Source organism: Callithrix jacchus, chromosome 6 (genome assembly GCF_049354715.1).
Source record: "Callithrix jacchus isolate 240 chromosome 6, calJac240_pri, whole genome shotgun sequence".
NCBI classification, from domain to species: Eukaryota; Metazoa; Chordata; class Mammalia; order Primates; family Cebidae; genus Callithrix; species Callithrix jacchus.
The window spans coordinates 143,319,657-143,345,496 of NC_133507.1; the positions used below are offsets into that span (position 1 = coordinate 143,319,657).

Consider the following 25,840-nt stretch of genomic DNA (forward strand, 5'->3'; position numbering starts at 1 on the left):
TCTACAGCAATGCATTGATACAGATCTGTTATAAATCAGCTTAAGTATCTAACAAACACCTGAACGTAATTACAAGGAACAAAAGATAGTTTTAAAAATATTGTATTCTGTAACAGCTCCACTTAAAGCTCCATGCAGTCCAATGAAGTACATAGAATCATAATGTATCTTTTAACGGGTTCCCGACTGTGCACTGGAAAACTCTTAATGGATGGATATATTACTATGTGGAGGTCCGTAAGGCATAAAATTCTGTATCCTTTTCATCTGACACCATTATAAAAGTTGAAACTGGGAGGGGTAAGTGCCCTGTGGTGATGAAAATTTCTTTTTATCCAGTAAGCAATAAAACCACCAGTAATTTGCCTATTTTAGGAAATTCATGTAAATCCAAAAAGAGATTCCCATCTTCCAAAAAAAAAAAAAAAAAAAAAAAAAAACCTACTCAGCATGTTTCTCTTCTCAGAACAATAGGAATATGGAAAAACACCTTTATCAATGAAAATGAAGGCACATAGGGTATCTCCAGAGTTCATGCAGGATAATTCAGGTCTAATGTGAACTTTTCAGCTTGAACTTAATTGTCTAACCACATTGATCATTTCATCGGAACAGTGACAAATCCTCCCGTAGTTTTATATTTTATAATCAGTGTCAGCGATTCAATATACTCTTTTAAATGAATATTACCAAGAAGGTAGCTTTTTGTTACAATGATGTTATCAGGAGACAACACTTTCCCTAATTCTCAAGTCTTGCTTAGTGTTCTTCTAAGACAAACAATGGCTTGTCTCTGATTCTAATGCATATTTTCCTTGGTGGTATTGCCAAATCAAGTTTGTTTTTTCTTTTCAAGCATACCAACAACAACAACAAATAAATGTCATTATCAAATCAAATTACTATCTCAAATTAACAGTGGATAAAGGCATTAAATGTCCTAACTGCAAGTAGAGATTTTAGAATGATTAAGACTCAATATGGTTTTACTCTCTGCTAGAAAGAACTTTTTAAAGACAATCAATCCATTCCTCATTGACAGATATCCAATTTATCCCTTTGCTCTAAGCCTGAAAAAATCCTCTTCCATTGTAAAATCTAGAGATTAATTAAACTTTATAATTTGACACAATTTCTCAATGGCTACTGTGTATTTTGCAAAGACTCATTCTTTTATACACAAATAAAATTTCATTTATCTTACAATAATACCTAAAACGTTTCATGCCTGTACTTAAGGAAAAGGAAAAAAACAAACAGAACAAAACTTGCTTCTATCCAGCCTGTTAAAAATAGTGGGTTGTATACAATCAGTTTTGCAAAGTTTTAAATAGATTCTAGACACAACCAAAATAAGTTTTGTGTCTAAAAAAAGTGACCGGGCGCTCTTTCAGGAGCTCTGGAAAAGGAAAAAAAAACAAGACGTCTCCGGCATATTAAATTGCAATAAAAGTTTTCCAGAAACTAGATAGACTATAGACTGAACCCTAAAATGTGTCACTCCTTGCTTTCATATAGGTCACATGTATATTTAGTGAAACAAATCAGGTTCAAACTTTTATTAGATGTATGCGCTATTCAAACTTAAAAGCAGCCAGTAAGAAAAATGAGGCTCATTAAATTTATTAATACAAGTACTGATACTTTCCATCCTCAATTTTACCAGCAGTTCTAATGCATTTTAACTTACCAAGGAATACCCTGGTACATGTAGCCTGGGAAAGCCTCGCCTGAATCAGTGACCTTTCCAGAGTATAGGATTAACAATGAGTCTGACTCTCACCAAGATAAAGCTGTACCTTTCTTCACATTCAAAGGATGAGGGCAATTGCCTGCAATCAGTGGTGAATACAGCCTGTCTACACTGCCAGAGGCCTGCCAATCACTCCTCCCTCCTTTAAAAAGATGGTTTTGAGGGCAGACTAGAATATTTCAGCAGAGAACAAACCAATGGCAGTCAAGTTCAGGCAGAAAAATAGAAAGACAGGGCAATCTCTTTTATTTCACGTGGATTACAAAACCTGCTTTGAACAAGACAGCCTAAAATTCTCCATTTTCATGATTATTTTCTTACTTAGTCTTAGTTCTGAAATATGTCCTTGATAACAGACTCTATGAATCTTTATTTTAAAATTCTTCATTCTTTATTCAATGGCTGGGTGTGGAGCCCGTGCTATGTTCTAACATTACAGTTTTTGCCTAGTAAAGACTTCTAATCTTTCACCCCTATTGCTTTTAATCAATTGACTCAGCCATAAACTATCAAGCCTGTGCAGGTAGGATGATTTGCTTACTTTTTAAAGGATTTGAGAGTTATTTTGATTTGGCAGAAGTCAGTTGCATGTTGTACTGTTTTCTTTCCAAAGCTGATTCATTCTGCCTGATTATTTAGGGGGAGTAGGAGAATGTGGCTATTGACCTAGTAAGATGGAGGCAGTGAGGACAAGTGTTACAAATTCTAGAAGAAATGAAATGATGCTTTTTTCAAACCGTATAATCCAGCCTACTCAGTCCCCAAGATTCAAGACCCCAGACACTTAAACTTTTCCTATTTAACACCATTAATGAACAAGCTTGGGGTTTTTCTGAGACAATTTCACTTGACTGCCTCTCAGTGTGCAAGAGAACAGCAGCTGATGTAGGAGTGTGAGAGCAAGGTACAGAGCCTTTCTGCACTTCATGCAGGTACAATTAGAAATGTCTTCTCTGTCGTATCTTTATTGATTCCTTTTTTTCATCTGGAAGTAGGACAATTGCTCTTAAATTAACCCTGTCAGGACTTCATGGCCATCACAGTAATAGGCATAAATTCTTATTTGGTCTCTGGATCATATTTCCTGTCGGTATTTTAGTTTTAAATAGGCATCTAAGTCTATGCCTCCACCAGTCTCCTAATTTTGAAACCTCTTTCTGCCCTTTTGGTTTCTAGTTCTTCCATGACAGAGTTATCCAAAGGGAGTATAGGATTTCTCCAACAAAGCGTAATTCACTTCATAGGCCACAGCGGAAATCTGACCCCCTCACCACAATCAACAAGAATCAAGCCATTAGGAGTCTCAGAAAGTTGCTAATCACTCTTTTTTTTACCCTTCGGATCTGAGAGCAACTCAGGACTTACCCCTCCTTCCAGAGGGCTTGCTATCCACCCAAGTTCTCCCTGAACAGATCTGGAATCCAATAATGTAACTGCAAAAAAAAAAAAAAAAAAAAAAAAGAAAGAAAGAAAGAAAGAAAAATAGATTAATTTCCAATTGCAAAAAGCCAATAACACAAAAACCATTTGCCTGAGCATTTCCATATGTGCTGAGGGTGCACATATCCAACACTGATCAAAACCTAAACTTGGGCTCACTTACGTAAATAATCATTACTCATTTGATCTTCTCCCCCTCTTTAAATCTGCAGGTTCTTATTTATTTAACTTGCTTAGCATTTAAAATTCCATCCTAGGACTCAGTTGATTCATTTTTCTAAAAAGGATGAATAGAGAATCTCAAGTACAATTCAAAAAGATACATACATCCACGTACAGCAGTTACACTCCAGAGCAAAATCTGCATTCATCTCTGTCTGGTATCTACCAGAATTATTTGTTTTTGTAAGTGTCAGATGACCACATAACTCATCAGGGTGACAGAGCCACAAGTGAATTCTCTCTTCTATCAGAGAGTATCCTACCAAAAGGGTCAGGAAAAGGCTCTCCCTAACATTTTCCTCTTCACCATCAAGTAAATAGTCCCTGAATACGGTATCCGCTGCTTTTTTAAATATCAAAGTTTCAGAAAGGGGGAATGCCAGATGTGTGAAATCAGAATGCAAATGCACCTAAAGTACTTTCTCTTTCTCAAGATGTGTCGGGGGACAATCAGAGGCTTGTCTTCCAGCCATAGGAAATCACTGGCTTGAATTTTAGGTATGGAGTGCTGCCTAACGGCTCGAGTGTGCTTGTGCTACACCTAAGAGTGGGGGCGGGGAAGGGAGGACAGCCCACCCAGCTGCGGTACCGCGCTCCGGCTAGAAGAGCGCTAGGTACGGGGAACATTCAAAGGGACGCAGTGATTCGAAACCCCTCTTTCCCACCGAGATCTGCAGTCTTGGGGGTCGAAAGGCCCACCTCAAAGGAACCACTGGGTTATTAATTTGATCAGCCAAGCTGATTCTTCAGGTTGGGGGAGGGGTGGGAATGGGAAGGCCTCATCCGTGCTCAAGTGCACCCCAACTCTCAAGCTACCCCCAGACCCCTGAATTCTGCCCACTTCCCCGCTCATTTTGCCTCAAAGTCAATGGAGTTAAAAATCAGTCTCTTTCCCCTGGTTTTCCCTGGGAGTCTGAATTCCTGGGGTCTGTTAATGATTTTAAAATGTAGAGCCTTCCCTGGGTCGCTCCCGCCTGGAGTTCCCGCCCCCCCCCGCCCCCCCGCCCCGCATCCATTCTCTCTTCTCCGTCCCCAGAGAAAAGCCCGCTACATCCATTTGGATTTATGTAAGGTGGATTAGGGACACAAAGGGAACAATAAGACCCAATTTACAAAAAAAGGGAGGGAGTAGAAAGGGAGGGTAAAAGGGAGAAAGGAAACGTGATGGGAATAAAAAGCAACAAAATGAATTAATTTTTAAGGGGAAGGTGGGGGAGGGGAGGGGAACAGACATCCCCCTTCCCCTTCAACATTAGCCTAGGGCTCTCAGCGCCTTTTTGTCTTGGGCTCCCAAGTTTTTCTTCCAAAAGAAAAAGCAAAAACAGGGTGAAAAAAGAAAGAAAACAGTCTCTTCATCTGGGGCGAGAGAGGTCTCAGGGGACGTCCTAACAAGTGTGCGAAGTGGCCAGGAGAACGCGGGATCCACGATTCCGCTCAGGCGAATGAATAACCCCAGAGACCTTGGGGCGGCGGCGGCCGAGAGGGCACAAGAACCACCAGAAGCCACGTCGGAAGAAGAGGGGAGACCCAGAGGGAGAGAGAGCTCCTTTCCTCCCAAGCGACGTCTGCGGGCAGGTGCATAAATCTCTCGAAGCCTCCGTCTGGAGAGCTCTGAGTACTGGCTGCCCAGCCAAGGCTAAGTTGGTTTTTGGCTCCCTCCTTCGGAACGGAGAAAATGATAGATTGCACAGGGATGGATGGACGGATGTCTGGAGAGATGGAGATTTGAATGAATGGATGGATGGATGGAGGAATGGATGGATGGACGGACGGATAGATGTATGGATGCGTTATTGATGGATCCATGGACGGGCGGACGGATGGACGGAGAGACAGAAGGATGCATGGATGGATGGATAGATGCAGGGACGGAAGGATGGATAGATGGATGCAAGAAGGGAGAAGAATGAGAGACGGATATGAGACTAGATGCACACAGGCCGGAGCACGAGCATATGCTGGAACACAGAACGAACATACACTGGAACACACGCGCACACATTCAGGACACTTGCGAAGGGACATACAATTCTCCGCGGCCGCTTCCTACACACACGCAGCACCTACACACACGCAGTTGAACGCACACACATTCGGGCACCTACACACACGCAGTTGAACGCACGGGCGCGCACACACACACATACATGCATACACACACAGATATGCACACGCACACAGATACGCACACGCACACACAGACACGCACACACACGTCGCCTCTCCCTGGGTTCCTCACAAACTAAATGATCACCTCCCCCACCTCCCGATACAGACACACAGGCACATACAATCCTCCCAGAACGTCCGAACCGATGCACAGAAAATTGAGCACCTAGCTGGATCCCGTCGATCCCGCACGCTAGCTCTAAACAGTGTGCAATTCAGGGGCGAAAAGCAAAAACTCGACTGCCTTCAACTTGCCCGCGGGTTCCCCAAGTCTGCGGGGTGAAGAGCTCCGGCCCCTCAGGCCCGCAACTGCACCCTCGGGGCGCTGGGCTTGACGAGGAGAAAGGTGTCTGACGCCGGGTGCTAGAAATCAGGTCACTGGCGTCTGACGAGCCGCGCCACGACCGCTGCGCTGCGGAGCAGGCCCCGCAGCCGGGTCCCGAGAAGAGCAGGGCTCGGGAAACTTTGCAGAAACCAGAGCTCGAAAGGCTTTCACAAGAACCCAGGAGCACCAAGCCCTCTCACTGTGCTCCAGGCTGCTTTTCCCCCTCACCCCGGGCTGGCTCTGGGGAGGACGCGGTTCTCGTAATTTTTTTTTTTTTTTTAATCTTGGCGTTGGCTTCTGTGCATCCCCTCGGGGCGCCTTGAGCGGGCCTCGCCGGCGGATGCTGATAAACTTTGGCCTTTCCTTACAAACTTGGACAGATCCGCCGCGTGCACGGGTCACCGCCTCGGGACAGGCCGCCGGGCAGTTCCCCGCTGCCCCTTCGCCCATCCCCGAGCCCCGGCCCCCTTCTCCCGAATCCGGACGCACTCACGCCGGGCGCCCCCCGCACCAGCCAGCCCTGCGCTCCTGAGGACCCCTCACCCGCGATGGCCCCTCGCTGTCCCCGACCACAGAAAGGCCGTCCCGCTCTTACCTTCATTCGCGGGGTACACCCTGGAACCGGTGACAGCGTCGCAAATCCCGAAGAGACACGAAAAGAGGGCGAAATAGAAAATCCCAGCCATGGTTCGCCGGTGCCAACGCTGCTCCTGCCGCTTCTCTCCCAGTGGAATAAATGCTGAAGTTAGGAGAGCAGCGGGCTGAAGACATTGCCAAGGGGGCGGGCCCGGCCGGTGACGTGAGCCCGCCAGTCCAGGGCCCGCGGCCAATGGCGGCGCATACGGGGCGGCAGAAGCCACGCCCCCACCGCGCAGGCTCCGCCCCCTCCGGCCTCCGCGGGGCGCGCGGTCTCCCGGGGCTCAAGGGGGCTAGCGCTGCCGGATCCCTGCCCCCGCCCGCCGGAGGGAGCCGGCGGGATCCCCCACGTCACCTCGAAGGTCGAGCCCCTGGAAGGTGGAGGGAGCTTCGAAAGGCTTTGAATGGACCGAGGGGAGCCCAAGAAGAGGTCGGCAACCCTTTCTCCCACCACGGGCGGTTTGAGATGGAGGAAAACGCTCTTTTATTGAAATAAAAGAAGTCTCTAAGTTGACCTGTCCCTCTGCGGCTGGTTCCTGAGGAGGGTCGACGTGTCTGCGTCCCGCGCGCCCGGGCCGAGCTGCACACGCGCGCCTGCCACCGCCACCCTCTGCCACCTTGCCCTGTTTCGTGTTTACGGCGCTTTCCCTCCGAAATGCTCTTTGGGGCGATTTTGTGGCTGGATGACTCGTTTCTTCCCTGGCTTCCCAGATGCCTGGAGAGCAGGGACCTACTCGGTCCCCAGCGTCCAGCCCGCAGCAGCGTCCGTCACTGTCTCCAGGGACTGAACCAAGGACTTTCTGGCAACAAGGAAGTCCCCGTTGGTCCCGTGCCCGTGAGCACCCCGCGGACCTCGCCCGGGGCCCAGGACGCCCCGAGACGGCCTTGGGCTGCGGGGCACCAGCTGCGGGTTTCCGGGGACCGGGGGTGTCGGGGAGTCCCTGAGACCCGGCCTAGCTTGTCCGAGAGCGGCGGGGGTGGAAGCGAAAAGCGTCAGTGTGGGTGCGGGGACCCGCAGCTGCCAGACAGCGCACACGGGGACCGGGACCTGCCCGGAGCGGCTGCTGCGACTCTCCGCTCCGCCCTGGCGGGGACGGCCCTCCTGCCCCGGGAGACGACGGCTAGCGGCAGGACCCGCAGAGCCCCGCGCAGCTGCTCACGGCCCGGGGGCGCCGGCACCGTCGGGCTGCCGCCTGTCCCCCGACGCCCGAGCCGTGGACGTGGCCACCTAAGCCTGGTGCCGCGATGGCAGCGCAGCCGATGGCCCGGGAACCGGTCCCCAACGCTGTGCATTTCCCCAGACGGTGGCAAATACCCTGATTCCTAGCGACGAGGCCTCCCTTCCTCTTCCCAGGCCGCCCCTCCTCTAACTCCCTCCAGGGCAGGACTGGGTTTTCCTGGGGAGCCTGGGTCCCCGCGGAGGAGTGACCGCGAGGAAGTGGAGGCGCCTCTTCAGCCCAGGCCGCGGCTCATCGTGAGCCAACCGCACCACCTGCCGGCCAGACGCGGAAGCGCGCGGCCCCGGAGGAAGGGCGAGCGGACAAAGACCGCAACCCGCATCCGCAACCCCGCAGAGAGGCGGTGCGCGAGATTGGGAGAGCTTTTCAGCCACCTCCAAGTCTCGTGCACGAAGGCTACTCCTACCGTGGGGCTGCGGGCAGAACTCGAGAGGTCCCGGAGTCTGTCGTGACTCTCGCCTTCTGGAATTCAAAAGATGGGATCGGAAAACGTTTCAAGGAGAAACTCCTAGCAAACCTTCCAGGGATTGCTTGAGTGGCTGCTCCCGGAAAGGCGGATGCTAAATAAAGCGGGAGGGGAGTAGGGCGGCGTGGAGGAGAGGACAGGTCTCGAGTCACTGCTACGCTTTCAGGTCACTGGGCTCCGCAGCGGATCGTGTTTTCCCCCTTGGCTCGAGAGCTGCACTGGGTTCTCATGCAAACTCGACCCGAGCTAATGACAGGAGCAACTTTTACTTTTCCTAAGACGAGCGCGCTTGCCGAGGCGCTGGGCGGCGGCTGTGTGAGTTGTTGGCCCAGAGGAACAGCTTGTGCGAGACGCTGGGCATTACGGTTTCTAGATACAAGATTTGCTTAAATGTCACCGTCCATAGAAGTGGGTTTCAGTTATTGTAGCTAGTGATTACACACAAGTAAAAAGGAAAAAAAAAAAAATGCACTCGGGGGATGTATATATGTGTGTGAGTGCATAAATTATTTAAAATAACTGCACTCAGTCTCTTTAAGAAATGCGTTTTTAGGTTCTTTCATGTGTCGTTCTGACTTTAGAAAAAGAAGACGAATATTGGTCCCTATCATTTGGCACGCAGATTCAAAATGGAAAAGAGCAATCCGAATTCTTTTTTAAATCTTTTTAAACAATAGATGCTGGTTGCCTCTCTGCAGGAGCTTGAATGTTGCATGTATCTGTGGCTGAAATGGAAAACTGGGTGCCTGCATTGTTATAAACAGTACAATTTCTTAAACGTACCATTTTTTTTTACCCAGGATGTGCACATTGAATATTAAACAAAGTCTTTCCAGACACAGCTCCCTGAAAGCAAGGCATCACTTGCTAGAGTACATTCGCTGACTTTCCCTTTTTTCTTCCTATGTTTTAGTTCAGGCCCCAGAGCAGCCCGATAATCAGGAGAACCAAGAAGCAAGAAATGCTAACTTGAAAAAACTGAACTATAACTTCCTCTTTAAATCATTTCTGGAGATCAGAAATGACCTGCTGAAAATTTCTCTGTCCATTGTGACTACCTAGAGAAAAAATGTTCTAACCTAGAAGATGTGATTCCTTGAAGAAAAAGGCAAAATTTTCAAAATGATGGTGGCCTTTGTCCATCATCAAAGCAGAAAACCTCCCGCATTATGGGAAAACATTCTGGATTTTTCAAATGTTGGAGCCTGTTTGCAACACATTAATGGAGTCATAAGAATACAATGGAATATCATACTTTTTAAAAGTACCTAAAATCACCTAATTTAAAAATAAGATTGTTTTACTCTCGAGTAAAACAAGTGTCTTACTATTGCAAAAATTTGGGGTTATTTTGAATCCACTAAGAAACATGTCAAAACATACCTGCTTACACACTTAATGAACATAGTAATTGAATAATCTGAAAACAATGATATACTTTTTTGGGGGGTACAGTTCCTACCACGAACATTTGAGCTACGAAGTACCTTGTAAATGCTGAATTGAAATGAGGTTGAATTCCAAAGGTGTTTTTAATCTGTAAAAGACATTTGTAAACAGCACCAAGCATCCCAGAGTTTCTACCTCTATGTGGAGGGCCAATTACACCAAAGTAATGAGAAAGGAGCCTTTGACCTGTAGATAAATAAGCAGAGATAAGGAGGGTGTATGAAAGACTGGAGGGAGAGAGAAGAAGAAGAAGAATCCACTCTGCTTTCTTCTAGGCATTCTGGTGGACGTTTTGTGACTGAAATGGAACCTGCCCATAGTGCTCCAATGACTCCCTGAGTTCTCTTTTAGAAAACCAAAACTTTCACTTTAGACAACCCTGCTTTGATGCTTTAGCTGGGCTTTTTCTAGCTCTGTGCCTTTAGGTTACTTGACCTCTCAGAGATACGGTTTTCTCATTTATAAATTGTAGATCGTTAACATTATATGATTCTTCAAAATACTGAATGAATGATGTAGAGCTCCTGGTATAGTAGCTGGCATGTGGTAGCCAGCTCTTATTACTCTTCTTTATTTTTATAAGACAGGGTCTCACTCAGGTTACCCAGGCTGGATTGCAGTGGCGTCATCATGGCTCACCACAGCCTGACGCTCCCCAGCCTCAGGTGATACTTTGACCTCACCGTCCCAGATACCTAGAACTACAGACATGTGCCACCACTCCCAGCTAATTTTTTTGTATTTGTAGTAGAGATGGGGTTTCACCATATTGCCCAGGCTGGTCTCAAACTCAGGCTCAAGCAAACCTCCTGCCTCATCTTCCCAAAGTGCTGGAATTACAGGTATGAGCCACCATGCTTGGCTATTATTTCTCTTAAATAATATTTAATTAATAAGTATTCACATTTTGAAATGAGAAGTCATTTGCTCAGCTTGAATTGTTTCTTCCACAAGCAAAGCAAGTGCTGTGATTTACCTTCCGTGCTCCGTGAGAAAAGGATGCTTTATTTTATCAACTCCTAGAGTAGGGAAGGGAAATCAATTCTCAATTCTTCCCTTCTTTTATTGTTGATTTATGACAGCTGACATCCAACTCTCATATTCCTAGGTGATTCCGCTGGATTTGAACCTAGAGGCTATACTTGTCTTCAGATAGAATAGTGTCAAAAATAAGTGAAAGAAGGTGTGAGGAATACAAAGTCCCACAACCAGGTGATAATGAATAACCAAAGCTCCACCTAATAAAATTCCCACCTTTGTTAGAAAATGCTTCTACCTTCAGCTACCCCATCTTAAATACACCAATTTGACACAACAATTGGTGGGCTTCCTGAAGCCCCCAGGAAATCCAATTGGAGGGTTCATCCTTTGATGTCAAGGCTTTGATGCTGTTTCTTATGCAAATAAGAAGCAGGACACTTATGAGCCCTTTACAGCTGCATGGGAAAAAATGGCTGCAGAACTCAGGTCTCCATGGATCAGGAGGATGAGAAAGCAAGACAAAGCAAGAGGCCTTTTTTTAAAAAAAGTTATTTTTCTGTAAGTTGTTGGGGTACAGGTAGTATTTGGCTACATGAGTAAGTTCTTTTAGCGGAGATTGTGAGATCTTGGTGCATCCATCAACCAAGCAGTATATGCTGCACCGTATTTTCTGTTTTTTTTTGTTTTGTTTTTTATCCCTAGTTCCCCTCCCATCTTCCCCGCAAGTCCCCAAAGTCCATTGTATTATTCTTATGCCTTTGTATCCTCATAGCTTAGCTCCCACATGTCAGTGAGAGCATGTTGTTTGGTGTTCCATTCCTGAGTTACTTCACTTAGAATGATAGTCTTGGCAGGGAGTGGTGGCTCACGCCTGTAATCCCAGGACTTTGGCAGGCTGAGGCAGATGGATCATGAGGTCAGGAGTTTGAAACCAGCCTGAATAACACGGTAAAACACTGTCTGTACTAAAAATGCAAAAATTAGCTGGGCATGGTGGTGGGTGCCTGTAATCCCAGCTACTCAGTAAGCTGAGGCAGGAGAATCATTTGAACTGGGGAGGCAGAGTTTGCGGTGAGCTGAGATCGTGCCACTGCACTCCAGCCTTGGCGACAGAGCATGACTCCATCTCAAAAAAGAAAAAGAAAAATAGTCTCTTTTGAATCACTGAGATAAAAAGAGGCAGACAGGAAGGTTGCAACTCTCAAGGGAGAAAGACTTTTCTGAAACTTCATTTGGCACCGTTCGTAAATTTTATGTGGTTATAACAAATTTTTTCAATGTTTACTATGTACCAAATAGTAGCTCATGTGGAAGACATCAAAGATTTCTTCCTAGTTATGACCATACATGATATCCACCATACAGGGCTGTGGGAGCCAGAAACCATCGGGGGCCTTTCCACCTCCTGGGGCCCAAGATGGAGGAGGGGAGAGGGAGATGGCATGTGCCAAGATGCCCAGTTGAGTTCTGCAGCAACTCTAGATTCCCCACAGGAACGTTTTGCAGAGACAATATGTCCTTCTGGAGGAGAAATTAGAGGAGATCTAATTTCTCCAAAAAGAGATTGTATCTCTTTTGGGTGCATTGGGAAAATGAGATACAGATTGTATCTCTTTTTGGGTGCATTGGGAAAATGAGTTAAACATCAGAACAATTTTATGTTTTAGGCATGAAAGCCATTCCCCCAAAAAAGTGTAAAGTGCTTTTTACTTGAAACTTTTCAATATAACACCTCTGAACTGAGGTTCACTCAAAATGCCAACATAAACCTGCAAGCCCCAGCTATTAAATATTTCAGCTATTAAACACTTTAATATTTAATAGCCATGTTACCTTATGGTTATCAAAAGAGCTTTGGAATTACAGTTGTTTTATGATGAAAAACTAATAAGATATATGTAATATATGTGTAAATAAAGCTGGCACCATTTTTTTAGCCACTTTTTTTTGTTTGTTTTTGAGACAGAGTCTTACTACATCACCCAGGCTGACTGGAGTGTAGTAGTGTGATTTTGACTTACTGCAACTTCTACCTCCAGGGCTCAAGAGATCCTCTCATCTCAGCCTCCTGAGTAATTGGGACTACAAGCATATGCCACCATGCTCAGCTCATTTTTAATTTTTTTTTTTTTTGTAAAGATGGGGTCTCACTATGTTGCCTAAGCTACTCTTCAGCTCCTGGTCTCAAGCAATCTTCCTGCCTTAGTCTCCCAAACTGTCGGGATTACAGGCATGAGCCACCAGCCATTTTGGCCACTCTTAAGAGAGAAATAATTGTCCAATCAGAGCACCAATTTATAGAGGTATTGCAATAGTGTTCTGAAAAATAATGTGTAATTACAATAAAATGTTGTAAGAAAGAAAATGGTGTGACTATAAATATAATTTATGATTTACTACATAATGAGAATATAAGTTTGGAAACCTAACTTTTTCATCCCCAATCACAATCTAAAACATTTACAAAACACCTATGTTCCGAACATATATTTTATAATTTCAAAAGATCTCTGAATATTCTAAATGTCTAAAATGACACATAATGCATTTCTTTATGTACAGTACAAATCCTTTAAATGCTTGCTTAGATAATAGAATAAGTGTACTTATAAAGAATATGTTACTTTTGAAATCATATTTGTAGCTGATTTCTTTAATCATTTATGCCAGTTAGTAAATAAAAGACTTTTTCATGCTAAAGTTTGTGCCTTTTGATCGTTCATTCAAATGGATTAAAGAGGTAATTCAGTCAAAACTCCAAGAAACATAGTATAGGCTTTTTCCCAAATTACATGGTATTTGGCTATACTGTAAATTAGTGAAACCTTATTAAAATCAGTTGAACATAAACTCCCGAAATATGGAAATACCAAAGTGACATTTATAAATGTGGTTTGGCTAAAACTGACATTTTGGGGGGACTTTCTGGACATATTACATTTAAAAACAATGAAGAATGTATCTAAAATAAGTGCTAACTCAGGAGTCTACAAAGATATGTCATACAACTTTACAACGTAAAGTGATACGTGGAATCACTTTCTTTTCGACCTTGACTATCTCTGCACAAATAAACTGGCTTAATTCAGGCAAACAATGTGTTATTTGAAGTAAGAAGGTAAAAAGAAATTCAGTTAGTAATGGATCATTTGACTCAAACTGACATTTAAAGTATCTCAGTTCAATCATGTGTTTTTCTTCATAGTCAACTCTATATGTGTATGCACCCCAGATTTTTCTTTTGCAGAAGGAGTTAAAATAAGACATTATAGAGAATGATATTTCCACACCATTGATTATTTAAGTTTGTGGCTCTATGTAAATGTAGCTTTTTAAGAAAGAACACCCTTAGCCATCTCTGGCTGAATTGGAGGTTATGTTGTCCCAGTTTAGTATAAATCTGTCTGTGATATAAAATATTTGTACATTATGAATGTTACAGGATTTATCTCCAGAAATGTAATGCTTCTCTTTGACATTCAGGATTAAAATGTATGGAACTACCCTTTACATCTCTATCACCTTTCTGTCTTGCAGCTCTGAATTAAAACAAATTGGAACTGAAACATACACAGGTGATTATGAGAGAGATTCCAACATACATTAAGAGTACGGTCCCATGGCTGCAACTTCAGCCTGCCTATTTATATTACATTAGACACCTATCAGAGGTAATTGAACATCGGCAGGAAATTAATCAAGTCTGTACCATTAAATGGTCAGTTTGTTGTAGCTCAAGAAAGCTGGGCCCTATTTCCTCTGTGTCTCATTATGTTCTCATTTGAAACTTGCATGGTTTTCATTCAAATTATTGCAATTTAAAATACTTTGATAAATGCCTAGTTGTGTCCGTATTATTTAGAAGGTCATCCTAGTAAGGATACTGAGTGAAATAAATTTGCACTGCAGAAATCACTGCACAGATAGAAATCACAGTGAACTGCAAAAGTAGTGAGGATTTTCAGGGTGCTTTGGGTCTTCTTACCTCTAGCTTTCTTTAGCAATACACTTCTTTTGGCACTTTACAATGTGTGTATGTATATGTTACAGATAGCCATCTATTTATAAACTAAGGTACTTGTTTTAAAAACCTGACTTAGATTAAGAATAAGATTAGCCAGCTTTAAAGCTTTTTTATATAAATACTTCACGTGGTTAACAATCACCGTGGGTTAGCTCTGAGTCTGGAAGAGACTGTGATTTAGAACCTTCCTATTGCTGTATTCTGCCTTAATCTGCTCAATTCTTCACTCTTTCCATGTCCACCTACACACCACTGTCCATTTCCCTGCAACCTTTTTGCTGTCAGTCAAGTGACAAGCCTTGGATAGAATCTTTGTGTGCTAAGACCTCCTGAGGCCCAGCACCACACACATTTAGATGGAAAAAGAGGGGGGTGGCAGAAACACAACGGATTCTTCCAAAGCTGGGGGTGGGAGACTATCAGTGGGAGGGTTTTGGTGCACAGCTCCTTCAGAAACTGCTCTCTCAAACACACACAAAAATGCAAACACATATACCAAACCCCCACATCTGCAGCCTAGCACCAATGTAATGTAAAATCATCCTGGAAGTCAAGCATTCCAAGACTCGTTGAGGCAAAGAATAAAGCACCCTTGCTGTACTTTAACAGGGGTTGGAGCCCAAGAATAGTCCTAGTTTCTTTCCTAATGTAAGTGATCAGATGTGTCTAGTTTCCTTTTTCTTGGATTGACTGACTCTTAGCTGACCTGTAAGTACTAACATCTCTTCCTAAAATTACTTGGGAACATTTGTTTTTGCTAATTGGAGAGAAGCTGGAGGAATGTTCTGCTTATTACTTTGTACAGATTTCACCCTGTGTAATTTAATGTCTTAATATTGGAGAGAGGTTGCATCTTAAAATGTGGAGCCACATTTTTCAGACCTTTCTATTTGTAATGGTTCATTACTTTCCTGAAAAGTCAGATAGGTCATTAATACAAATTAGGTTTTGATCTCTAGAAAAAGATGCTGAATTGAGACATAGGTCTTCTTCTAATTACTTTGTTTTTAGTTGGTGCCATCTGCATTCTGATTATACAGTCTCTTAATTTTGACTTCATATTCCTGATCAGCTTAAGTCACAAAATGTTCCAAGTTTTCACTAAAACCACAAGCAACCTGATATTCTTTAAAAATAAAGAGATTGATTTTCATCTTTTCACTAGAAATAAAGTCTATTTGTTTCTGTCTCAATTAAGACACATGTATTTCATATGCTTTAAGATAATAATATGCTAAAGTGAACTTTTTACATTAGCCGTACTTAAGTTTTACTTTTCTTGTGCTTCTGTTTCTATGTTTCCTTTATTAGAGGTAAAAAGGTACCACAGTAAAAATTGTGAATGATAGACATTTGAATATTATGGTTTATCTACCTATATAAATTGTCTGTTTTGCATCTGTCTCTTGCAACAATCGAGTTTCTTATCTAGCAAAGCAAAAGGCAAGCAGCAGTAGTTATTCAGGGGCAAGAGTGTAACTAATAAACCTGAGCAAATAACTTGATACCCCTGGAGCTTATTTGGGATGTTAACACAGATGCTCGGCAAGTCCATGGGGAATGTTTGGCGAATGTTTGATTCACAAATGCCTTAAACTTGTTAGGTATAAAGCTAATAATTACCAAGAAAATAATTTCGTAATTTCTTTTTTCTGAACATGGCTAAATCTCTAAAAACAGTGCTTCTTTTCAGTACTTAATATAAAAATAGAAAAAGTCTAAGAAATGCAAAGAAGGCTGGGAAATTATGTGCACACACACATGACTGAAGTGTTGCAAAGATAGTAAAGTTTTCAACGTTTAAAATTAAAGCCATATTATTGATTATTCTCAGTTTACATAGATACTTCTTCAAAGATAATTTACCTATTTATAATTCTGCAGTATGTTTTGCTGTTCGTGTTCTGATAAAACACAGGCATAATTTAAATCTAATATCATTTAGAGTTCAACTTTTTTGATGGTTGATTAATTTTCCAAATGATGAAATTGTTGAGAATAAATGAAATAGTACTCGGAATTAATATTTTAAAGCTCGGGAAACTCCCAATAAATTATACTTGGTTATGGATAGATATAGGCTTTTAGTAAGTTGTCTTCTTTAGTAAGATAATGCCAAGAATAATATTGGTTTTTAGAGTTCAATTTGGGTTGGTTTGGTGTATTCCAATGCAAAGCATAGCTGGAGATTATCTGTACAAATATCACACACGTGCATACATGGGCACAAACTCAAACCCAGAAATACTCTTCATAAGCCACAGAGGTTTATTATTTCCAAAGAATATGCCTGCTAAGTAATACTTATTAGCTTCTAACTCAGAATAAAAGCAATTCATATGAAGGAGGGGGAAGGATGTTGGTTATTAAAGAAAAAATAGACTTCTTAAAAGTCAGCACCTGAATAAAATTGCCTCTTTAAGCCTCAAGATAAGTTATTGATTTTCTTTTTAAAACTCATATTATTAAATTTATCTTTGATTCTTTCTTTACTGTGGAATGCACGTATTTTTTTCTATATATGTTCTGTGTATTTCATTTGGGAAATAATAACCATAAAAACAAGTTTCAGAATGTATATGGTATAGAGGGATATTTCCCTATATGTGTTTTCATAAATGATTTGGCTGTAACTAATCCATGAAATGAAATTAAAGTAGCTGATGGTGAAAATTTTCCTGAAACTTTGGGAGGTTTACGTCTTTCCTGTACTCATACAGAATTTGCATTGACTTTCTTTATGGGGTCCATTCATTATAGCCATTGAATAAACAAATGTAAATTTTTACAAAGTTACTTGCTTGCTGCCACATGAAAATGAATGGCCTTGTGTTATATCATATAGGACAAATATGCCTACTTCTGTAAATAGAGTCTCTCGTTACATTTCCCATTGTCTCTGCAGTCAACTTTTGATTTCAGGAGCTTAAGGACTGTCTTCCAAAGCTGCAGACATTTGCTGCTTCTTCGAGCTGGTTATTTGCCCCCAACAAAGAGAGGGAAGGCATAAAAACCCCAAACAAATACAAATAGCTTAGCCGATTGTTAGCAACTGTGCTTAAAAGTTTGATGGGTTTGAATAGCCAATTGGTGGCTAAAATGAGGTTTAGAGAAGCTAGCACTTTCCCATTTTTACCTTTGTTCTCATTTTTTCCAGCAATCAAAGATAATTTAGAATTGGCTGACCTTTAAAAATATTGTCAGAATTAAGTATTACCTAACAATTGATTTCTTCTTGGATATGGCATAGAAGACTCACATACAGATGTAGTATTAGTGGTTTTGACCATTTGAGAGCAGCCTTAATTGCCCATAACATGTGATTTGAAACTTTATTGAGACTCACATTTGACTTATGTTCTTTAAGGCCAAAATAGGAAAGGGAGTCATTTGGAAGACCCTCGGTGACCATTTGAATTTAGCTCATCTCAGTTCTCATGGTCTCTGCTTCTCATATCCCACACAGTAATTCTCTTTACTTTTATTACATTCTAGGAGGAAAATGTATGTTTACATGAGAGCTTCAGTTTCTTCATCTGTAAAATGGGGCTAACAATAGTGACTCCCTCAGGATTGTTGTAAGAACTGAGACACTCTATATAAAGCCATAAACAGAGTGCTTGACACAAAATAATTGTTTGCTATTCATATTTTTGCACCTTAATTTGTGGTTCAATGGGTGAAGTCAGGGGCAATTTCAATAATCGTTTTTTAAAAACTTGAACAGTACATTTTTATTATTTAATATAATTGAAAGATTTTTAAAAGAGTCCCGCAAGTATTTTTCTACCAAAGAATACTATTTCCATTTGTCATTAATCTTTTCTCTTTGTTATTTTATTATAAATTGACAATTTGTAATAATTGTATATATTTATGGGGTACAGAGTGATGTTATGAATACAATGTGGAATCATTAAGTTAATTAACATATCTATCACCTCAACTATTTATCATTTTTTGGGATGAGAACGTTTGAAATTTACTCTGCTAGTAATTTTGAAATGTACAATACATTACTATTAACTATATTAACCATGCTATGCAATTGATTAAAAAAGAAAATACCACGTATTCTTCCTAACTGAGATTTTGTATCCTTTGTCACACATTTTTGTTTTTTATTTTTATATACAGAGTCTTGCTCTGTTGCCCAGGCTGGAGTGCAGTGGCACAATCTTGGCTCACTGCAACCTCCAACTCCCAGGTTCAAGCGATTCCCCTGCCTGAATCTCTGGAGTAGCTGGGATTACAGTCATGCACCACCATGCCCTGCTGAGTTTTGTATTTTTAGTAGAGATGGAGTTTTTGGCTTCCCAAAGTGCTGGGATTGTAGGCATGATCCACCATGCCTGGCCTCAACGTTTTCTTATTCTGTCCACCCCAGACTCTGTAATCATGATTCTACTCTTTGCTTCTGTGAGTTTGTTTTAGACTCCACACATAAGTGAAAATATTCAGTATTTGTCTTTCTGTGCCTGGTTTATTTCACTTAGCTAATGTTCTCCAATTCTATTTGCATTGTTGCAAATGACAGAATTTCCTTCTTTTTAAGGGGTGAATAGTATTTCATTGTGATTGTTGCAAATGACAGAATTTCCTTCTTTTTAGGGGGTGAATAGTATTTCATTGTGAATACATGCCAAATTTTCCTTTTTTTAAAAAAGTTTACATATGTATACTATACATGATGGAGAAAGAGACTCTGTGTATGTGTGAGTTTGTATGCATACATGTGCATGAACGTACAGGCAAGGACTGGGGGAGAGAAGAGCAGAGAGAGAATGAACGAATGAATGAATACATGCATGTGTGAATGAACGTGGAAAGCCAGCTCTACACCAGGAAATAAAAAACGGCCATCTCAGCCTGGTGCAGTGGCTCATGCCTGTAATCCCAGCATTTTGGGAGGCTGAGGCAGGAGGATCACAAGGTCAGGAGTTCAAGACTAGCCTGACCAACATGGTGAAACCCAGCCTCTACTAAAAATACAAAAATTAGCTGGGTATGGTGGTATGCACCTGTAATCCCAGCTACTCAGGAGGTTGAGGCAGGAGAATCACTTGAACCCAGGAGGGGGATGCTGCAGTGAGCCAAGATCGTGCCACTGCACTCCAGCTTGGGCAACAGAGTGAGACTCCATCTGAGGGATGCCAGACATGTCCCAGAGCCGATCCGAGGAGCCTCAACAGTTCAGAACCTGTGTTGTACATTTTCTGTATCCATTCATCTGTTGACGAACACTTAGGTTGATTCCATAACTTGGCTATTGTGAATAGTGTTGCAGTGAAGATAGGAGTGCAGACATACTGATTTCAAATGTTTTGGATAAATACCCAGAAGTGGATTTCTGGATCACTTGGTAATTCTAATTGTAGTTTATTGAGGAACTTCCATACGGGTTTCTACAATGGCTATACTAATTTATATTCCCACCAATGGTGTAAGAAGGTTCCCTTTTCTCCACAATGTTATTAGTCTCATCAAAGATGCCTGCACTGTAAGTCATAGGGAATCATCTTCTTCCCATGCGCTGTCTCTTGCAGAGATTAATTTGTTTTTATATATAGATATTTGTTGTTAGATTTCACCTGTTGCAGAATGCGTGCGTATGTGTGTGCATGGATGCAAGCTGTCTCTTTACTTGGCTATCAGTGTGAGGCACAGCTCCTTTTCCACATTTGAAATTTACATTGAAATACAGACATCAGTCAAAATTGCTCTCTTCCAAACAAAGACAATACAATCTTAATTAACAGAAAGTGTGCTATGCTTAAAATATAACAAAGCTGAACATGGAAATCAAAGAAGTTAGCTCAGGGTACTACAAAAACATGTTAAATAATGAAAGGAATATCACATTAGAAGGCAAGAGCCCTAAATTCTGTATTGTTTGATGTTGGACAAGTAGATGCATCTCTTTAGCCTTAAGTTCTAATCTAGATCATCTTGCTGGTCCCTTTCAACTCTAATAAAATAACATAATCTTAGTTCTATCAATTTCCGCATTGTTTTCCTTGGGGAAGAATCGAGGTTCATATTCAATCACTTCAAGGTAATTTTTTACTATTTATAAACAAAGTAAAAATCCAACCAGGTCATATGAAACTTGATGTTTTTGTATGTAAATCCCTGATTTTCTGTAAAAATTCTGTAAGGAGAATAGCTGAATCCTATTTCACATTATATAAAAAGTTCTGTTTTCCAAAATTATTTGTTTAAAAACTCAAAGCTATTAAAAAACACGAAATGCTCTGTGTATTTAACTTTTATTATAATGTTAACCTTTATTATGTTTATGAATGCAAGCTATGGATTCATAACTCTCACAGCTAGAGGCTCTTCATAAATAAAACAACCCACTTAGATCTGCATGTTTCATACAGCAAGGCAATAAGCAAACCAACAGATGGATGCATTTGTAATTAGTCAATCTATTGCTATTTTTTGGTAAGAAAATTCTCTTGCAGGTTGTAGCAAAATCTTTCATTGGATGGAAAAAGAAGTACAATCTCAGAATCACATGTTTTCTAAGAGAATTATATATTCCAGCACCTTGATAACCTATTCAGATTTTGTATAGTGATAAATTAAACTAAATGATTGGTGTAAAAACAAATCAAGCAAAATAATTTAAGGTTATTGTAAATTTGAGAGATGAATAAACTTGCCATCAGTATCTAGTTTCTTTTATGTTTTAACTGAGTTAAGTAAGCCAGTATGATCCAATTCAATTCAAGGCTGTTTTTGAAATATTGTGAGAAAAGAATCTACAATATTATGCTTCACTTTTTAATTTGTATTATACTGACAAATAACTTTTGGAAAATATGCTTTTTGCTTTGGAAAAACTGCTATAAAAATGAGAAGATATCAAAAGAAGCCAGATGCAAAACTGAGAAAGGCTTTCAGAGAGTATATTGGGTAGTTCTCAATATTAAATAAGTATCTTCTTCTAAAAAGAAAAAAAAAAGTCTATCAGATTATCTCTTCATATGCACAGAGTAAAGGGAATGGATAAATGAAGTAATTATTTCGATAATCCAGGCACTTAAAACTTTTCTCTGAAATACCCACATGATTGATATGATAATTTTGACTGAATTAGTCAAATTGCTCTTTCACAGTTTGCCTTCTCATTACATGGTAGATACAATCTAAGTGTGGCTGTAACATTTATAAATGCAGAACACTAAATGCATAGCTTACAGTACCTTTCAAGATTCAACCAATTATATATAATCACTTACCTTATGGCAACACAGGTAGTCACAATTTATCATCGTCTTCTTCAAAAGCACACACTTAGGACTTTTCCTCTGGGACTCTGTAGCATTGCCAGAGAAGACACTTCAATGTATGACACTCACCATTCTAACCACACAATTATTGCCAACTACTGTGGCATATACATATATGAAGCAGGTAACAGTGCAAACATTGAGAAAATAATTAAATGAATAATGATTTTCATGATAATTAGTCCATTTAACAAAATGTGTTAATGTCAAAATAGTATATGCTTCTGCAGAAGCTACAAAAATGGCATCGGTCCTAACTTGAAAGTTTAATGAGTTGTTTCTATAGCAAATCTGATAACATTTTGCTTAAAATTTTTATTTAATATGACTACATTTTTACATTTTTTAAAGATGGAAATACAGAGTAGGGGGAGAAACAGTTACACAAAAGCTCCAAACGATCTATTAATATTAGTAAACTCAGGTGTAAGTAACTGAAAGTGCCTCCTTGAATCTAGTTTCCTTACCTTGATGAACATTATGTATACAAAACTAGAATTACCTTTTGTCTCCAGAAAATGAAGGAGAAACAGATTTGTTGATCATGGCTAGAGAAAGATGCTTTAATATTAATATTAAATGAGAGAAGGTAGAAGACCTACATAACTTAATTTTTCTTCTTTTTCACTGAGATGAAGAAATGGATTGTCAAACTGAAAAGAGACAGGAAGGGAAAAAGACTGAAAATGTAAGCAGTCATTAATCAGATTCTATGTTAGATGCCAGGCTATGGTGTTGACTAAAACAGAAAGAATTTCTCCAGGATGAAAGGAAAAAAAAGGAAAATAAAGAGTAACCTTAAATGATTATAAATCTCCGAGTACAATCTCTCTCTCTCAAGAAAATAAGGCAACTTACACGTGCAATTGTGGAATCATGGTTGATGGTCTTTAAAACACACTGAGAATGAAAGAGGTATGAAAACACCGGCCAGTGACAAATGGCATTTTGGTATTTGAAAAGTGAAAAGACTAGACTACAGAAATCACAAACTGGTAAGATTAATGATTATCTCTGGAAAAATGTCCTTACAATACTAACAAATTATTAAACAGACAGCTTGGCAACATGTAGAGAAAGAAGAGGTAATTATCAGGCATCAGAATTTTTTTTTTTTTTGAGACAGAGTCTCACTCTGTCACCCAGGCTGGAGTGCAGTAGCACAATCTTGGCTCACTGCAACTTCCATCTCTCTGGTTCAAGCGATTTTCCTGCCTCAGGCTCCTGAGCAGCTGGGATTACAAGCACATGCCGGCATGCCAGGCAAATTTTTATATTTTTAGTAGAGATGGGGTTTCACCATGTTGGCAAGGCCAGTCTTGAACTCCTGACCTCAAGTGATCTGCCCACCTCAGCCTCCCAAAGTGCTGGGATTACAGGCATGAGCCACTGTGCCCTAGCAGGCATCAGAATTGTTACACTAAATTCAACTCATACCTTGGTACAAAAAAAATTTCTGATACATAGTAGGTCAATAAAGAGTTATTAACTGCTATTATTTTCTGGTGGAATAACTTGATCAGATAACATTGTCATCTATCTTGATTTTAGAAAGAGAGTTGTCAAAGTCTTTCGTATCTTAATGGGTAAGATGGTTCTGTCTAGTTCAACACACTTATTAGTGACTAAGAGGGCATCAAAAGCAAGTTTATCATATGTTTGGTACACAACTAAGAAGTCTGAGTATGAACCAGACTTAAAATTCTCTTCGTGCATTAGAAGAGTGGAATAAATCATTGCCCCAAAGCAAAATTTTACTGAGATAAACATAAAGCCCTGGGTTTATATTTTTAGGTCAGTTATATAAGTCCATGATACAGAAGTTACGGCTTTATATCAATTGATGTAAGAAAAGATCTGTTAAGTGCAGCGGATGAAAAGCCCAATGTGTTTCAACAACAGGATAGAGAAGATGATAAATCAAATGCAGTTTTAGCCTCACTAACCCAAACCCTAGTGTCCAGATGGAAAGAGGGGATGGTCCACTGCAACCACAACTGTGTCTGGGGCTCCACTTCCTGAGTCCACATCTTTACAGGGACATTGACAAATGACAAAAATCTGGGGGAGGGCAACAAGAACGGTTGAGCCTCGAGGCCCTGTCTTAGGAGAAACTGTAGGGGCGCCTGGGTAATGTTTAACAGAGAGAAACAAAGCTTGCAGACCATGACGGCAGTCCCCAAGTGAAGGGAGAGTCATCTGGAAGAGGAGCACCCTCACTCAATTTTGTTCCAAGGGCAGAACTAAAAGCAGCAGGTAGCTTTTTTAAAAAAATTGTTTGTTCATATATTTACGTTTTGAGGCAGGGTCTCACTCTGTTGTCCAAGCTGGTCTTGAAGTGATCCTCCTGTTTCTGGGATAGCTGAGACTATAGGCATGCCCCACCACACCCAGCCAGCAGGTAACTTTATGAAAACAGCAGATTTCTTGTCAATATAAGGAAAAACTGTCTTAGAATTAGAGTTTCTCTATATCTGCTGTTCTGTTAAGTAGTGGCCTCCAAGTCTGGTTAACCATCTATCAGCACCGTTGTATGAGAGAATTACTGTGTTGATAGGAAAATTGAATTTTGTAACCTCTAAGAGTCTTTATGAAATGATGGCTGAAAACAAGCAAATTGTGAGGCATTCCAGAAAGAATGAGCTGTGGAAACTCTGCAGAGGATGACAGCTATTGAAAGTGTCTATGTGGATTAAGAAGGGAGTGCTGATCAGAGGAGAGATTTGGAAGAGGAATTCATTATCTAGGACAGTGCTGCTGTTAAAATATAAAGTGTAACGTATATGTAAGCCACATCTGTAAGCTTAAACATTTTCATATCCATACTTAAAAAGTAAAAATACTAAAAGAAATTAATAATACATTTTATTTTACCCCATATATCTAAAATATTCCCCCTTTAATGCAGAGTTGAAATTAACTAAGTTATTAATGAGATATTTTACATTTTTTATATTAAGTCTTTGAGGACCTTTGTTTATATACTCTTACAGGACATCTGAATTTATGCTAATCCTATCTTGAGTGCTCAGTAACCACACGTGGTAAGTGGCTACCATTTTGGACAGCAAAGATGAGAAAAAAGTCTCCAAGCACGGCTAGCTAAAATAAAAGGGGTTATTAGCAAAATCAAGGCTGAACTGTACAGGTTAGCAAGAAATTTTGGAGACACGGCCAAAATACAGAGGGTAACAGCGGAATGTTTTCATTTTGGCAGCCTCAAGAGTGATAAGAGCCAGGAATACAGGTGGAGTTTGACCAAACGGAGCAGAGAATCCAATTGAGGCTGAACTGCACCTGCCCCACTCCTGGTTGCTCTGGCAACCAGACTCCCTCCCCATGCTAATGACATTATAATGAGAACATCCACATGCAAATGAATTAAGCAGTAATTACAGGCAGATCCTCACTTGTTCTACTAGCTCAGCTTAAGAGGGTGGTGGTTTAGAGAGGAGTTGGGGAGAGTTTGATACTGCACAGGGGAGATTGGGAAAGGAAAGAGTTTGAGTTACAAAATAAAATGGTTATCTGGAACATATAAAACAGGCAATAAAGTCATGTGGTTACATAGTCACATTGGTACATCCATGGCTTTTCTTGCTCTTACCATTATTCAGGGGAGAGAGACCACCCAGGGGGAAAGGGGGAAAGAACAGCAACTCTATAGGGAAGGCACGGGTTTTTGGAGAAATCCTTTTCCATTCCCTCATTTCAAAAGAAATTACTTATGGTTTGCTCTACCTTCCAGCTTATCCATGGGGAGCTACTGTAAAAAACATCGAAACTCTGGGAAAAGATAAAAAGTAGAAAGAAAGCTTGTCTTTTATTCTTGGTTC

At 40.9% G+C, this 25,840-nt stretch overlaps 1 protein-coding gene and 1 pseudogene across 4 annotated transcripts in view; one reads left to right on the forward strand and one right to left on the reverse strand.

Annotated features, from left to right (window-relative positions):
• EPHA4 (EPH receptor A4) overlaps window positions 1-6,650 on the reverse strand; it is a 153,793-nt gene extending 147,143 nt beyond the window's left edge. For 2 of the 4 annotated variants that reach the window (XM_035305880.3, XM_078329180.1), the window contains exons 1-2: window positions 5,751-5,964; window positions 3,119-3,186 (exon numbers count right to left, since the gene is read on the reverse strand). Coding sequence is in view for 2 of the 4 variants with exons in the window: in XM_078329179.1 (XP_078185305.1) it covers window positions 3,119-3,186; window positions 6,505-6,595 (159 nt within the window). In the remaining 2 variants the exon portion in view is untranslated. Of the gene's footprint in view, window positions 1-3,118; window positions 3,187-5,750; window positions 5,965-6,504 lie in introns of those variants that run through there. The other 2 variants (XM_078329179.1, XM_008999563.5) reach the window with 2 other exon arrangements.
• A 16,294-nt stretch (window positions 6,651-22,944) lies between these two features.
• LOC108592088 (large ribosomal subunit protein uL14 pseudogene) overlaps window positions 22,945-25,840 on the forward strand; it is a 3,737-nt pseudogene continuing 841 nt past the window's right edge.